Source organism: Hippopotamus amphibius, chromosome 8 (genome assembly GCF_030028045.1).
Source record: "Hippopotamus amphibius kiboko isolate mHipAmp2 chromosome 8, mHipAmp2.hap2, whole genome shotgun sequence".
NCBI classification, from domain to species: Eukaryota; Metazoa; Chordata; class Mammalia; order Artiodactyla; family Hippopotamidae; genus Hippopotamus; species Hippopotamus amphibius.
Genome location: NC_080193.1, coordinates 114580873 through 114597960, shown reverse-complemented (window position 1 = coordinate 114597960; position 17088 = coordinate 114580873). Strand labels below are relative to the sequence as shown.

The window sequence follows — 17088 nt, the reverse complement described above, 5'->3', positions numbered from 1 at the left end:
TGCAATATATGTGTGTATACACACATACACACACACACACACACACACACACACACACACACACACACACACACGAGGGCAAGTCAAAAATTATCTGCACTCTGGCTATAGGATTTATTTTAATTAACTTTTAGAAAAGACAAATACATCACTTTTCAACATAATCGCCTTGCTTTTCAATACACTCTGTCCATCTGTCAACAAGCTTTTGTATTCCCTCATTAAAAATGTTTTAGGCTGAGCTGCCAGCCACAAATGCACCACTGTCTTCACTTCATCAGAAGGGAGTCTTTGTCCTCGTAGGGATGCTTTCAAGGGACCAAACAGGTTAAAGTCCAGTGGAACAAGATCAGGACTACAGGGCAGATGCTTTAACACCTCAAAATGAAGTAATCCACGACAGACTTAGGTTTTGAAAAATTTGTGCGAGACGGGTACTGAAACAACTCACGGAAGAGCATAAACAGAAGCATTTGGATATCTGCAAACAAAATTTGGACCAATACTCTAAGGAAGGTGTAAGTTTCTTAAAGAGAATCATTACTGGTGACAAGACATGGATTCACCACTGCGAGCCTGAGAGTAAACAGCAGAGTATGGAATGGAAATATTCTCAATCACTGACCAAGGAAAAGTTCAGAAGTCAACCATCAGCTGGAAAATTGATGCTTACAGTTTTCTGGGATTCTCAAGGGCCAGTATTGGAACATTATCAGGAAAAAAGTTCAACAATCAACAGTGCTTATTACAGTGAGATGCTTATTGAAGAGCTGAAGCCTAAACTTCAGATTAAACGCAGAGGACTGCTACCCAAAGGCATTATGGTCTTGCATGACAATGCACGTCTGCACACTTCTGCCCACACTGTCGGCACTCTGCAAAAACTTCATTTTGAGATGTTAAAGCATCCTCCCTATAGTCCTGATCTTGCTGCATTGGACTTTCACCTGTTTGGTCCCCTGAGAGCAGCCCTATGAGGACGAAGATTCACTTCTGATGAAGAAGGGAAGACAGTGGTGCATTTGTGACTCACAGCTCAGCCTAAAACATTTTTTAATGAGGAAGTACGAAAGCTTGTTGACAGATGGACAGAGTGTATTGAAAAGCAAGGAAATTGTGTCGAAAAATGATGTATTTGTCTTTTCTAAAAGTTAATTAAAATAAATTCTACAGCTAGAGTGCAGGTAATTTTTAACTCACCCTCATATGTATATGCATATATATGTGTGTATATATGCAGTATTTATCTTTCTACTGATTAACAAGATTGATTCGGTAATTTGGAAGCTGGATGTGTAGATCTTCTTCATTCATTGCTCCAATGGAAAACATTACAGAAGTTGCAAGGATGATCTTCCTTAGACAGAAGAGTTTCAAGAGTATATGAGTTACCATGAAAATATGTAATACATAGTATGTTTCATATGAAATTGTGTACAGATGATGTTATGTTTTAAACTGTAATGTTAGTAGCAGTAAAAGTAAATGAAAAGTATTCTGGTTAAAAGGGTTCTGCTAATTCTTTAACTTTGTGGAAGCATCTTAATCTCTCTAGACCTCAATATCCTCCTAACTAAAATTGCACAGTTAAAAGTCATGGTCTCTGAAGATCCTTTGTAGCTCAGGAATCCCATGAACCTCTGATCCTCTTTTCCCTTGTGTTTTTCTAAGTGCTGTTGAAATGACTATCTTAGTTTAATCCTGAGTCAGGAGGTTTATCTCATTACGCATTTGTTTAAGTTTGAGGTGTATGTAATTATAAAACCAAAGTATGACAGATGATGTTTCATAGTTTGTATGTTATTAGCACAGCTGGTATTTCAGAAAATGAAAAAAAATCTCTCCAACTATGTTTATTTTCGTCTGTGTTCACAGGAAGTTCAACACAATTGCCAGCTTCACAGAATATCATTTTGTGCAGATGATAAAACTGACAAGAGGATATTCACTTTCATATGCAAAGATTCTGAGTCAAATAAACATTTGTGCTATGTATTTGACAGTGAAAAGTGTGTAAGTATGCCAGATGTTTTAGGGTGGTTTGTTCTGCTTTACAAGCCAGGAACTGTCTTGTTTCCGGCATTAGTGAAGTATTTGGAAATGAATAAGGTCTGCAAATATTTAACTATGCTAATAGATTCATCCTGTCATGAGAATATGCTTCAGGGTTTCATCCTTAACTAAATTCTCATGTTCATGGACACAAGCTTGCATGCAAATTTCTTTTCTTAGAACGTCACGCTTATGTTATACATTTATTTGTCTTATACTCACTTGATTTATTTGAAATTTTAAACTCAAATACACTTTAGTAATATACATATAATGCAAAAGAATAATGGTGAGCAAAGTATTTTTTTTTCCGGAATGTGATGGATCTGATGAAAATAAATATTTTAAACTCCAGGAAATGAAATTTGTAAGACTCCTCAAAAAAAATCTCCAGTACTTTGAAAATCTGGGTCCTGATTTTTATTATTCAGAAAACAATATAATGAAAGTTGATAGAATTGTATGGGCGTGTGTGTGTGCCTGTGTGAGTGTGTGTGTGTGAGCTTGTGAATGTAATCTAAAGTTCTTAGCAACTAAGAACAATTAGGGAATTCCAAAGTTAAGTTCTCTCACAGGTCTTTAATCATCTGTAATCTTAAGGAAAACCCCATGTCTTGACTATAAGCATAAGCTAACGCTTACCATAACCTAGTCTGAGGTCCTGTGATAAAACATAAGGTGTGAATTCCAAACACACATTGTAGCCATTGATAGCTTTAATTGAGGAAGAACATCTAACCTCAACATGATGGCCTTAGACAGGAAGAAACTTTATTTTTCATTCTGTCAAAAATAGCAGGGACTAATATTAGTATCATTATTATAGAACTTATTTCTCTGGTTTCCATATGTGAGCTTCTTAAAAACAAATACTTTTTTATTTGTCCATGTAACTCCTGCATCAGGTGGACAATAGATGCTCAATGAATTTTTTCCTTAAAGAAAAGAGTATGTGGATAAATTTACACAAGCTAGAGCAAGTTATTGTCTGTATCTTTTAAACTATGGTTCTTTAAATAGGCAAATTAATGTGCTAAGCTACTTGGCATTATATTATGTTTTGAGAATTTGATGAATATCGTGAAACATTTCATCACAAAAATATGCTTATCCATACAAGACAATATTATATGAACAATATGGCATTTTATATGAAATTAAAAAGTTATTTTTGAAATGTATCCTATTGGATGAATGCATTATATTTAATGTTCCAAGTGCTCTCTTTTTTTTATGCAGCCAATTTATTTATATAACGATAAACAATATATAATTACTTTTTTTTCCAGCTCTTTGTTGGAATATAATTTCTTTACATTCTTCTACCAGCTTTTGAGGGACACCAAAATCAATCAGCTGTATTTATACATATATCCCCATATCCCCTCCCTCCCGCGACTCCCTGCTACCCTCCCTGTCCTGGCCCTCTAAGGCATCACCCATCATCAAGTTGATCTCCCTTTGTTATACAGCAGCTCCCCACTAGCTATCTGTTTTACAGTTGGTATTGTAAATATGTCTATGCTACTCTCTCACTTTGTCCCAGCTTCCCCTTTGCCCCTCGACCTCCAACCCCATGTCCTCTAGTCCATTCTCTGCATCTGCATCCTTATTCCTGCCCTGTCACTGGGTTCATCGGTATCTTTTTTTTTTTTTTTTTTTGGTTCCGTATGTATGAGTTAGCATACAGTATTTTTTTTTCTCTTTCTGGCTTACTTCACTCTGTATGACAGACTCTAGGTCTATCCACTTCATTACATATAACCCCATTTCATTCCTTTTTATAGCTGAGGAATATGCCACTGTATATATATGCCAAACCTTCTTCATGCATTCATCGGTTGATGGGCATTTAGGTTGCTTCCATGTCCTGGCTATTGTAAATAGTGCTGCAGTAAACATTATGGTACGTGTTTCTTTTTGGATTATAGTTGTCTCTGGGTATATGCCCAGTAGTGGGATTACTGGGTCATATGGTTGTTTTGTTTTTAGTTTTTTAAGGAACTTCCAAACTGTTTTCCATAGTGGCTCTACCAACTTACATTCCCACCAACAGTCAGGAGAGTTCCTTTTTCTCCACACCCTCTCCAACATTTATTGTTTCTAGGTTTTTTGATGATGGCCATTCTGACCGGGGTGAGGTGATACTTCATTGTGGCTTTGACATGCGTTTCTCTGATGATTAGTGATGTTGGGCATCTTTTCATGTGTATGTTGAGCGTCTTTTCATGTGTTTGTTGGCCATCTGTATGTCTTCTTTGGAGAAATGTCTATTTAGGTCTTCCACCCATTTGTGGATTGGGTTATTTGCTTTTTTGGTACTAAGCTGCATGAGCTGCTTGTCTATTTTGGAGATTAATCCTTTGTCCATTGCTTCGTTGGCAAGTATTTTCTCCCATTCTAAGGGTTGCCTTCTTGTCTTGTTTATGGTTTCTTTCGCTGTGCAGAAGCTTTTCAGTTTCTTTAGGTCCCATGTGTTTATTCTTGATTTTATTTCCATAATTCTTGGAGGTGAGTCCAAAAGGATCTTGCTTTGATGTATGTCATAGAGTGTTCTGCCTATGTTTTCCTCTAAGAGTTTTATAGTGTCTGGCCCTACATGTAGGTCTTTAATCCATTTTGAGTTTATTTTTGTGTATGGTGTTAGGAAGTGTTCAGTTTCATTCTTTTACATGTAGCTGTCCAATTTTCCCAGCACCACTTATTGAAGAGGCTGTCTTTTTTCCATTGTATACTCTTGCCTCCTTTGTCAAAGATAAGGTGCCCATATGTGCTTGGGTTTACTTCTGAGTTCTCTATTCTGTTCCATTGATCTTCCTTTCTATTTTTGTGCCAGTACCATACTGTCTTGATCACTGTGGCCTTGTAGTATAGTTTGAATTCAGGAAGCCTAATTCCACCAACTCCATCTTTCCTTCTCAGGATTGCTTTGGCTATTCAGGGTCTTTTGCGTTTCCATACAAATTGTAAGATTTCTTGTTCTAATTCTGTGAAAAATGCCATTGATAATTTGAGAGGGATTGCATTGAATCTGTAGAGTGCTTTGGGTAGGACAGTCATTTTCACAATGTTGATTCTTCCACTCCAAGAACATGGTATATCTCTCCATCTGTATCATCTTTGATTTCTTTCATCAGTGTCTTATAGTTTTCTGCATACCGGTCTTTTGCCTCCTTAGGCAGGTTTATTCCTAGGTATTTTATTCTTTTGGTTGCAATGGTGAATGGGAGAGTTTCCTTAATTTCTCTTACTGCATTTTCGTTGTTAGTGTATAGGAATGCAAAAGATTTCTGCGCATTAATTTTGTATCCTGCTACTTTCCTGAATTCATCGATTAGTGCTAGAAGTTTTCTGGTAGAATCTTTTGGGTTTTCTATGTATAATATCATGTCATCTGCAGAGTGACAATTTTACTTCTTCTTTTCCAATTTGGATTCCTTTTATTTCATTTTCTTCTCTGATTGCTGTAGCTAAAACTTCCAAAACTATGTTGAATAATAATGGTGAGAGTGGGCACCCTTGTCGTGTTCCTGTTTGTAGAGGGAATGCTTTCAGTTTTTCCCCATTGAGAACGATGTTGGCTTTTGGTTTCTCATATATGGCTTTTATTATGTTGAGGTAATTTCCTTCCATGCACATTTTCTGGGAAGTTTTTATCATAAATGGATGTGGAATTTTGTCAAAAGCTTTTTCTGCATCTGTTGAGATTATCATATGGTATTTATCCTTCAAGTTGTTGATATGATATATCGCATTGATTGATTTGCATATATTGAAGAATCCTTGCATCCCAGAGATAAACCCCACTTGATCATGGTGTATGATCTTTTCAGTGTGCTGTTGGATTCTGTTAGCTAGTATTTTGTTGAGGATTTTTGCATCTATATTCATCAGTGATATTGGTCTATAATTTTCTTTTTTTGTGACATCTTTGTCTGGTTTTGGTATCAGGGTGATGGTGGCCTCGTAAAATGAGTTTGGGAGTGTTCTTCTTTCTGCTATAATTTGGAAGTGTTTGAGAAGGATAGGTGTTGGCTCTTCTCTAAATGTTTGATAGAATTCGCCTGTGAATCCATCTGGCCCTGTGCTTTTGTTTGTTGGGAGATTTTTAATCACTGCCTCAATTTCCATACTTATGATTGGTCTGTTCATATTTTCTATTTCTTCCTAGTTCAGTCTTCGAAGATTGCAGTTTTCTAAGAATGTATCCATTTCTTCCAGGTTATCCAATTTATTGGCATATAGTTGCTTGTAGTTCTTCATGATCTTTTGTATTTCTGTGGTGTCCATTGTTACTTCTCCTTTTTCATTTCTAATTCTGTTGATTTGCATCTTCTCCCTTTTTTTCCTGATGAGTCTGGCTAATGGTTTATCAATTTTGTTTATCTTCTCAAAGAACCAGCTTTTAGTCTCATTGATCTTTGCTAGTGTTTCTTTCCTTTCTTTTTCATTTATTTCTGGTGTGATCTTTATGATTTCTTTCCTTCTGCTCACTTTGGGGTTTCTTTGTTCTTCTTTCTCTAATTGTTTTATGTGTAAGGTTAGGTTGTTTATTCAATAATTTTCTTGTTTCTTAAGGTAGGACTGTATTGCTATAAACTTCCCTGTTAGAACTTCCTTTGCTGCATCCCATAGGTTTTGGGTTGTTGTGTTTTCATTGTCATTTGTTTCTAGATATTTTTTATTTCCTCTTTGATTTCCTTAGTGATTTCTTGGTTGTTTAATAGCAATATTGTTTAGCCTCCATGTGTTTGTATTTTTTGCATTTTTTTTCCTGTAATTGATATCAAGTCTCATGGTGTGGTCAGAGAAGATGTTTGATATGATTTCAATTTTCTTGAATTTACCGAGGCTTGATTTGTGACCCAAGATGTGATCTATCCTGGAAAGTGTTCGGTGAGCACTTGAGAAGAAAGTGTATTCTGTAGTTTTTGGATGGAATGTCCTATAAATATCAGTTAAGTTGAGATGGTCTAATGTGTCATTTAAAGCTTGTGTGTCTTTATTTATTTTCTGCTTGGATGATCTGTCCATTGCTGTAAGTGGGGTGTTAAAGTCTCCTACTATTATTGTGTTACAGTCTATTTCCCCTTTTATAGCTGTTAGCATTTGCCTTATGTATTGAGGAGTTCCTATGTTGGGTACATAGATATTTACCATTGTTATATGTTCTTCTTGGATGGATCCTTTGATCATTATGTAGTGTCCTTCCTTGTCTCTTATAATAGTCTTTACTTTAAAGCCTAATTTGTCTGATATGAGTATTACTACTCCAGCTTTCTTTTGACTTCCATTTGCATGGAATATCTTTTCCCATCCCTTTCCTTTCAGTCTATATGTATCCCTTGGTCTGAAGTGGGTTTCTTGTAGACAACATATAGAAGTGTCTTGTTTTTGTATCCATTCAGCCAGTCTGTGTCTTTTGGTTGGAGCATTTAATCCATTTACATTTAAGGTGATTATTGACATGCATGTTCCTATTACCATTTTCTGAATTGTTTTGGGTTTGTTTTTGTAGGTCTTTTCCTTCTCTTGTGTTTCCTACTTAGAAAAGTTCCTTAAGCAATTGTTGTAAGGCTAGTTTGGTGGTGCTGAATTCTCTTACCTTTTGCTTATCTGTAAAGCTTTTGATTTCTCTGTTGAATCTGAATGAGATTGTTGCTGGGTAGAGTATTCTTGGCTCTGGGTTTTTCTCTTTCAGGCAATTTTCCTATTTCCTCTTCATTTATTTGGTCCTGTGGGTTTTTCTCCTGCTCTTTTGCCTGCAAGGTGTCTCTTTGTTTTCTCATTTTATCTAATTTATAGGATTTGCTGTCTCCTTTCCCTATGCTGCCTAGTCATAATTCCTCTTGTTTCTTCTCTCTGCCCCCTGTGGTGGGCTTTGTCCAGTGTCTTAATTAGGCTTCCTGATGGGGGCATCTGCTGTCTGCTTTCCAGTGTGTGGCTCTGTGTCTTTTCTCTGTGATGAGCAGGGCTGTGTCAGGTGGTGTGTTGTAGGGTATCTGTGAGGTTAATGTGGCTTTAGGTTGTCTGTGTGCTGATGGGTGGGTTTGTGTTCCTGTCTTATTTGTAGTTTGGTGTGAGGTGTCCAGCACTGGCAGTTGCAGACAGTCGGACGAAGCCAAGTCTTAGACTCCGATATAGGGCTCTGTGAGAGTTCTCTGCAGTTAATCTTCCCTGTGGCTGAGAACTCCCTAGTAGTCCAGCATCCTGGATTCAGTGCTCCCTTCCCAGAGCCTCCTACTTGACTTCTGATGGAGTAGTCCAGACTTCAGAGGTTGCTTGTCCCAGTAATAAAGGGGTTAGTGAAGACTTTCCAAGCCCCAGACTAATGGCAGAGTGTTGAGTCAAACAGATACTAAGTCAAGGAAACACATACATGTAATGTATAAGACACACAAATACTGAATCCAATAGAACATAAGGCACTAGAAAGACTTGACAGAACAACCCCAGTATGCCATCAGACAATCAAAGAGAAAACCAACAGAAATTCAAAACCAAAAAAAACCAAAACAAAACAAAACCACACACACAGAAACACATATCCAGGGAAATTTTGAAAGCTAGGATCAAATATAATAAAGAGCAAGATTATAATCAGACAGACTGAAGATTCCCAAAACAAAATCAGACAATTATACTTAGAACTAAGATAAAGACAAAACCTAATAATAAAACCAAAGCAGTGTGTCATCTGGAGAATAAAGCAAGGAAACAGAGCCGAGCAATAATATTGATTATAAGTATATTAAGATAAAAGAAACTAAAAAAGGAGAGAAGACAGGGCAACAGAAGAGCATTGTGTGACTGGAAATATGAAAAGAAAAAGGAAGAAATAGAAATGTATAAAAGATAGAGATGAAAAGAATGTAGGAGAGATACAGTCAGCACTACAAGCAACTTAGCTAGAAATAGAAATATATAAAAAGGCTAAAAATAAAAATATAACAAAAAATAGAATTAAAAAATATGTTATAAAGGATGTAGATCCCTTAAGATTAAGATTGTAATTAATAAAATAAATTAAAAAAATAAATAAAAAACTAGAACTGACCCCAGAATGGACCAGATCAATAGAATTAATACTAATATTTCTGTTTCCTTGGGGTCTCAGCTGTAAGTGTCCTTCTACCTGCCTTGGGTTTTTTGTATTACTCTGCAACCAGGAGAGCTTCCTTTATTGTTCGTCTATAAACACTGGTGTGTGGGGAGAGAGAGGGTACAATAGCGGCTCCTTCCCCTAGGGGCAAGTGAGCAGTGGTGCCCTGCCTGTGTCATGGCGGCTTGGGTGGCTCAGGCCGAGTGATCGACTACTACTGTGGCTCCTCCCCCCTGCTACAACTCCACCGGGGTGCCCTGCCTGGGTCGTGGAGGCTCAGTTGACCGTGACGATGCCTGTTGCAGAGGGACACTGGTGGCTCAAGTGTAAACAGAATGTCTCCAGAGCTGTGTCACTCTGCAGGCTTTGGCTCTTGGCAGCAGGCACTCTAGGCCAGTCCTGCCCGAGGGCCTTTGTTATCCCGGAGTGCATTAGGCAGGCCCACATGGGTCCTTCCTTTGTCCATCGCAGGTGCCAAGAGAGAGGCTACACCCATGGCTCCTCCCCTGTGCTTGTGAGTCAGCAGTATCAAGCCCCTGTCACGGCTGCCCAGCTTTCCACAGTAGACATTCTCCACTGCAGATTTCTCCCCTCCTTTCCTCTCAGTCTGTCTCCCCACTGCCAACAATGTTTCTCACCCTGAACCAGTTCTCCGGTTCCCACGTTCCAGCTCCCAGACCCTCTGTTCAGCTGTGAACCGACGTCTCAGTCCAGACACACTGAGCCGTGATGCAGACCCTCCATGTGTTTCTCACTCTTTCCCGTCTGCCACAGCTCAGCCGCTTCACCCTCTTTGAACAGTCCCAAATGCCTCCCTTCTGACCCAGGGAAATTCCCCATTGGAGAAGGGGTTTCCCCATTAGATAAGGGATGTTTCCCTGAATTTGGCAATCTCCCCTCTGTTTCAGGTCCCCCTGTCCTAGGGTGTGGGACCCATCCCTTTCCTTTCTTCTCCTCCCCTTTCTCCTTTTTTTTTCCCCCTCTGTCCTACCCAGTTGTGTCAGGATCTTTGCAGTCCTTTCTGGTGTCTGAGGTCATTTGCTGGTGTTCAGCTGGTTCTCTGTGGGAATTATTGCATCTTTTGGTGTGTTCCTGATGCATCTGTGGAGAGGGATGCATTCCATGTCCTTCTACTTCACTGCCATCTTTCTTCCCCAAGTGCTCTCTTAACCATGATTGCTTGCAGATGTTTTCTTTGTGATTGAGAAGATTAAAGTTGATGCCTGTTGAATATCTTCTGTGTGTAAGATATTACAACCTCTTACCACTTATGACAAGCAGTAAATTCATTTGCCCTTCTTTTTTGTCTTACACATAGGAATAAAGTTCCCTGGGGTCCTTTGAAATATTCATAACCGAAGTCTGTTATAAATACTAGTCTTCTTACAACTTTATGTCACATGTTTTATCTTTCTTTAATCTCCAAATTTGTTACATATTTATTTAAAATATAAGCTTGCCAGAATTCCCATGTAGTTTTATTGTTTTCCAAGTATAAACTCTGTTTCTCCCTGATCATAGTTGTTTGTAATTGATTTCCAGAATTTCAGTTCCTTGACCCATTATTCCTCTGTGGATATAGCATATTAGCTTTCTTTTTTCTTGAAGGTTGAAAATATTTTCTTGAAGCCTACAGCAGTGGCTCACAACCATTAGTGTGCATAGTGGAGTACCCTTTACAATACAGCTCATTGATTCCCACTACAGAAAATAAGTTCATATTGATTCATGCTGGAGCTCAGGAAATCTACATTTAGCAAGTCAGCGAAGTGATTCTGCTGAGGTAGATGGAAGCCTGAGCTTTGAAAAGCAAGGGTCCAAGATACCTCTCCAACTATAAGTTGGCATCACTTTCATTAGCTTAAAGAGGATGTGTTTCTTCAAAGCTTCATTATATCATTTTCACCTCATGGTTTTATTTGCTCTAATTATAGCACTATCTGTATTCATAAAATTTATTTGATATGTATGTAGAATTTTTGAAATGCCATCCTCTCTAATTCTCATTTCCTAGTTATTGAAAAATAAAACAGGAAAATAAATTATGGCCCAGTTAACACAACTCTTTCCTCTTATTTTAAGAAACCAAGGCCAGAGAATTTTAGTGACTTTCCCAAAGTTACAAAGCTAGGAAATAGCAGAATCAGGATTAAAATTTAATACCTTGAATTGCCATTGTAACACTTGTCCAGTCATGCTATATAACTCCCAAACTGTGACCAGTTCCAGGGGCCTTGTCTTATGTATTCATTATGTTGTATCCTTTCAGCAGTTCCATGAAATTGTTAGGAGTTTGAAAGATAGATGAAGCCTACCCTAGCATGCCATGAGATTGGAATTCACTACTTTATTAACATCATCTTGTTGTGTTAATGAGTCTCCCTCCATGGTGACAGTGAGGATAACGTGGGGAGCTAGAGTACCCAGCCCTACTAAGCAGTAATGAAGAGAGGCCAAGTGAGGAAGCTGAACTTCTATCGCCACCAGGCAGCAATGATGCAGTGCTCTATCCCATTCCCATTTCCCTAGTGGAACTTTGTTAGAGTGAGCCACCCAAACACAAAGTTTAAATAATTTTCAGTCTCATAACATAATACCTAAAATATCCAGGATTCAATTGAAAATCACTCATCATATCAAGAATTGGAAAATAAACTAAATGAGAAAAGACCAATAGATCTCAACATTGAGATGAAAGAGATATTAAACTTAGCAGGCAAAAATTTTAAAGGAACAAACATAAAAATAATAAAATAAACAATTACAATCACCCTTGAAGCAAAAAGTAGAAAGTATTATCAAACAAATAGAAAATCTAAGTGAAGAAATTGAAGATATAAAGAAAACCCAACTGGGAATATTAGAATTGAAAAATACAATAGCCAAATTAAAAATGCAATAAATGAGCTCAGAAGGGAGAGGGCAGAAGAAAGAATCAGCAACTTAGAAGATTGAAAAATAGAAAATACCCAGTCTGAACAACACAGAGATAATAAGCAGATACATATGCATGCACACACATGTACACACAGGGGTACACACAAAACAATACAATAGCAAAAAATAAAACAGAACTTCAGGGATCTGTGGGACTATAACAAAATATCGAACATTCACGTGTCATCAGAGTCCTGGAAAGAGAGAGGAAAAAAAGGTAGCCTTGAAAAAAACACTTGAAGAAATAATAGTTGTGAACATCCCAAATTTGGCAAAAGACATAAAACTGTAGATTCAAGAAACTGAATAAATTCCAAACAGGATAAACCCAAGTAATTCCACACCAAGTCACATCACGTGTGGTTAAACTCCTGAAAACTAAAGAGCAGAAAAAGCTTTATAGCAGCAAGAGATAAACTAGTCCTTACCTATAACAGAAGAATCAGTTCAAATGCCAGTGTATTCCTTATTAGAAACCATGAAGGCAAGAAGGAAGTAGTACAGTATATTTTGAGTGCTTTAAAAAAAAAAAGGGAGAACTGTCAAACCAGAATTTTATATCCAGAAAAAAAAATACACTTCAGAAATTAGAGAAAGTAAAAAATTATCAGATGAAGGAAAACTAAGATTATTTGTCACTCCCGGATATACCCTAAGTGAATGGCTAAAGGAAGTTCTCTAAACATAAAGGAAACAATAAAAGAAGGCACCTTGGAACATGAGGAAGGAAAAAAGAGCAGGATAAGCAAGCATATGGGTAAATCTTTAGTTTTCTAAATTATAATTGACAGTAGAAGCAAATCATATCATACCTTCTGATCTGATTCTAAATGAATAGATAGAAAATATGTAAGGCAATTATAAACAGGGAAAGTTGAAGGGATGTAAAGAGAGGTTAAGTTTTCTCTACCTCTCTTGAACTGGAAAAACGACAGCACTAGTAGACTGTGATAAGTTGTATAAATATAACGTGAATCCTAGTGCAACCACTAAAAAAGCTATAAAATGGGATACGTTTTAAAATACTATGGATAAATCAAAATTTTATTATAAAATGTTTTAAAAACCCTTAAGAATTCAGTGAAAATAAAGAAAAAAAGAGAAATAACAGAAAAGAAAAAATTAAATGGAATCTTAACCTCTAATATATCAAAAGTTACATTAAATGTAAGTCGTCTAAGTATACTAATTAAAAGAGATTGATAGAATATATTAAAAAAATAAACCTAACCCAAATATATGTTGTCCTCAAGAAATTTGCTGCAGGTATAATGATACAGGTGATATAGGAGGGTTGAAAATAAAATAATGAAAAAAGATATATCATGCAAAAATTATTCTAAGACAGAACAAGTAACTGTATTAATATCAGATAAAGTGCACTTCAAAGTAAAGAAAATTATCAGAGACAAAGAATGGCATTATTTAATGATAAAAGGGTCCTACTCCCAAGAAGAATAGCAATCCTAAATTTGCATGACCAAATCATAGAGCTGCAAAATACATGAAATAAAAACTGATAGAACTGAAAGGAAATATAGGGTAAATAGACAAATACACAATTATAGTTGGAGATTTCACCACCACTTTTCTTAAAATTAATAGAACAACTAGACAGGAAATCATCAAGAATATAGAACCCAACAACATCATCAACCAATGGAATCTAATTAACAACTAAAGAGAACTTCATTCAACAACAGCAGAATGCACATTATTTTCCAGTGCCAAAGGTACATGTACCAAAATAGACCATATCCTGGACTATAAAACAAGTCTCAAAAGTTTAAAACAGTTGAAATTATAAAGCATATATTCTCTGACAACGAAGAAGTCAACCTAAAAATCAATAACAGAAAGATAACAGGGAAGTCTTCAAAAACTTGAAAGTTTTGTTTTTCCATATGTCAAAAAGGACATCACATTTATAAACATTCCATATGTCAAAGAGGAATCTTCAAAGAAAAAAAAATTTAATGTGTGAACTATATAGAAATGAAATAGAAAATATCAGCATTTATGTGATATAGCTAAAACAGTTCTAAGAAAGAAATTTCTAACAACTAAGTTTATATATTTGAAAGCAGAATGTTTCAAATCAATATTCTAAACTCCCAGCTCAAGTACTTAGAAAACGAATTATCAAAGTAAGCAGAAGGACAAAAACAAGAAAGATAAGAGAAGAAAATTAATGAAATTGAAAAAAAAATAGAGAAAATTAATGAAACAGAGCTGTTTCTTTAAAAAAATCATAAAAGTAACAAAATTTCAGTTAATATTGGCAAAGAAAAAAAAAAAGACACAAGTTACCAGTATCAGGCATGAAACAAGGATTTCACTGAAGACTCTTCAGCTATCAAAAAATAGTAAGAGAAAAAAAATAATGAGGATGCTATAATCAACTACCACATATCACCCAATATTTGAATAGCCCTATAACTATAAAGGAAATTGAATTTATAATTTCAAACTTATTAAAAGAGAAATCTCCAGTCCTAGGTAGTTTCACAGGAAGAATCCACAAAATGCTTAAAGAGGTGTTGACATTGTTCTACACAAGCTATTCCAGAAAATAGAAGAGGTAAGAGAATTACCCAAATTCATTTTATGAAACTATTATTTTTCAGACCCCAAAACTAGGTAAAGATAGTGCAAAAAAAGGAAACTACAGACCAATATCCCTCAGGAATACAGATGCAAAACTTTCTAACAAAATATTAAATATAATTCAGCAAAAGAATTATAACACCAAGACCAAGTTTGTTGCTGGGTTTTAAGTCTTATTCGCCATAAAAAAATCTAACAATATAATCAACCATATTAATAGGCTAAAGAAGAAAAGTATACGATCCTAACAGTTAATGCTTTAAAAAATATTTGAAAATAATCAACACCCATTCATGGTTAAAAATCTCAGAAAAATAGGAATAGAAGGAAGCTTTTTTTTGTTTTTGCTATCTGACTCATATATAACCAAAATGCTTTTGTTCTGAAAAGCCAGTGAAAAACCATTAGAATATGTCATTTCTGTCATAGATTTGTGGGTACGATTTTAGATGAATTTTAATAGTTTATATCATATTTATGGCAATAAATAATTATTTTCTAATATAGAACATTGTGTTTCTTGTAAAGTTAATATCATTAATATTTAATATTATTATTGGTAAAATGAATGTAACATATAACTGAATTTAATATATACTGAAGAATTTTAGACTTATAGGTTGCTCCCATAATCAAACTTTAGTATTATTATACCTTTAGAGCATATGCAAATATATACATATATATAAATATATGCAAAACCCATAACCTCTGGAATGATAAACAAATTATAGTTGTTACCTACATGAAGACTAGAGGGGGCCAAGATTAAGTTTGAAGAGTAAAGGAAGCTTTAAATTTATCTGTAATGGTCAAAGATTTTAATGTGGGTTATACATATATTCAGGGAATTAAAGGAAAAAGAAGGTAGTAATAAGTAAACAGATGAAAATTTCAGCATAGAAATCGCAAATATAAAAAATAATTAAATGGTTAGGTATAATAACTGAAAAGAAAAACAAAATAGATAGCCTTAACATCAGATTTGGGATGACAGAAAAAAATGGTCATAATCTGGAAGATAGGTGAGAGAAATTATCCAGACAAACGAACAGAGAAAATAAGTAATAATAATAATATTGCATAACAAAGCCATAATCACCTGTGGGACAAGATAGAGTTCTAACATATGTGAAACAAAAATCACAAGAAGACAGGAGAGAGAAAGTAAGAAAGAAAAAAGTACTGTCTGAAGAATTCCCAAATGTAGTGAAAATTGTCAACTTACAGATCTGAGAAACTTGACAAGCTTCAAGCTGAATAAATAATAAAGAAAACTGTCAGTTGTTATATCACAGACTATCTATAAGAGAGAAAGAGAAAGAAAGAGCAAGAGAATGATTGACTAAATAAATGGATCTTGAAAGTATCCAGAAAATGTTTTTAAAAGATGTATCTTTGGACTTCTCTGGTGGCGCAGTGGTTAAGAATCCGCCTGCCAATGCAGGGGACATGGATTCAATCCCTGGTCTGGGAAGATCCCACATGCCGCAGAGCAATTAAGCCCGTGAGCCACTACTACTGAGCCCATGTGCCACAACTATTGAAGCCCGTGCGCCTAGAGCCCATGCTCTGCAACAAGAGAAGCCACCTCAGTGAGAACCCCACACACCACAACGAAGACTAGCCCCTGCTCATCACAACTGGAGAAAGCCTGCATGCAGCAATGAAGACCCAAAGCAGCCAATAAATAAATAAATACATTTATTTTTTAAAAAAGACATATCTTTACATATAGATAAAAAAGTAATATGAATGGCAGCTGACTTTTCACTAGTATCAGTAGAGGCCAGAGGAGAATATAACAATACCTTTACCATACATAAAATAAGGAGATGTCATAACAGAATTTTACACCCATTAAGGACTCAGAATTTAAGTCAAAATATTTGGAGATAAATGAAACTGGAGTGATTTTTCACTAGCAGAACTGTGCTTCAAGATATGCTAAAGGAAGTTCTTTAACCCGAAGGGAAATCACATAAAAAGGAAATTCAAATGTGCAAAAAGGATAAAGAGAAAAAAAAAATTGGAAAAACTGTGACTAAATGTCTGTCCATTCCTGAAAGCAGATCTGTTTAAAGCAAAAATTGTAGCATTAGGTCATGAAGTTATATCATGACATTAACAAATGACAGTAATAGCACAAAGGATGTATACCACTGGACTTAATGGACTTACACTATTTCAAGGTTGTTATTTATGTGAAATGATACCATATTAACTCTAAGTGGACTCTGCTAACTTAAGGATGCATGTTATAATCACTAGGGCAGTCCACTAAAAAGTAATTCAAATGTATATAGCTAAAAGCCTATAGAGAAAATAAGATGGAAAACTATTTCTTTTTTAGTGAAACTTAAAGCAGGAAAAGAATAGCAACATAGAAG

The 17088-nt window shown here is 35.7% G+C and overlaps 1 protein-coding gene across 2 annotated transcripts in view; it reads left to right on the top strand.

The window, feature by feature from the left end:
• GULP1 (GULP PTB domain containing engulfment adaptor 1) overlaps nt 1–17088 on the top strand; it is a 263361-nt gene that overhangs the window by 214862 nt on the left and 31411 nt on the right. For both annotated transcript variants that reach the window (XM_057746407.1, XM_057746405.1), the window contains exon 7: nt 1876–2013. In XM_057746407.1, the coding sequence (XP_057602390.1) occupies nt 1876–2013 (138 nt within the window). The remainder of the gene's footprint in view (nt 1–1875; nt 2014–17088) is intronic.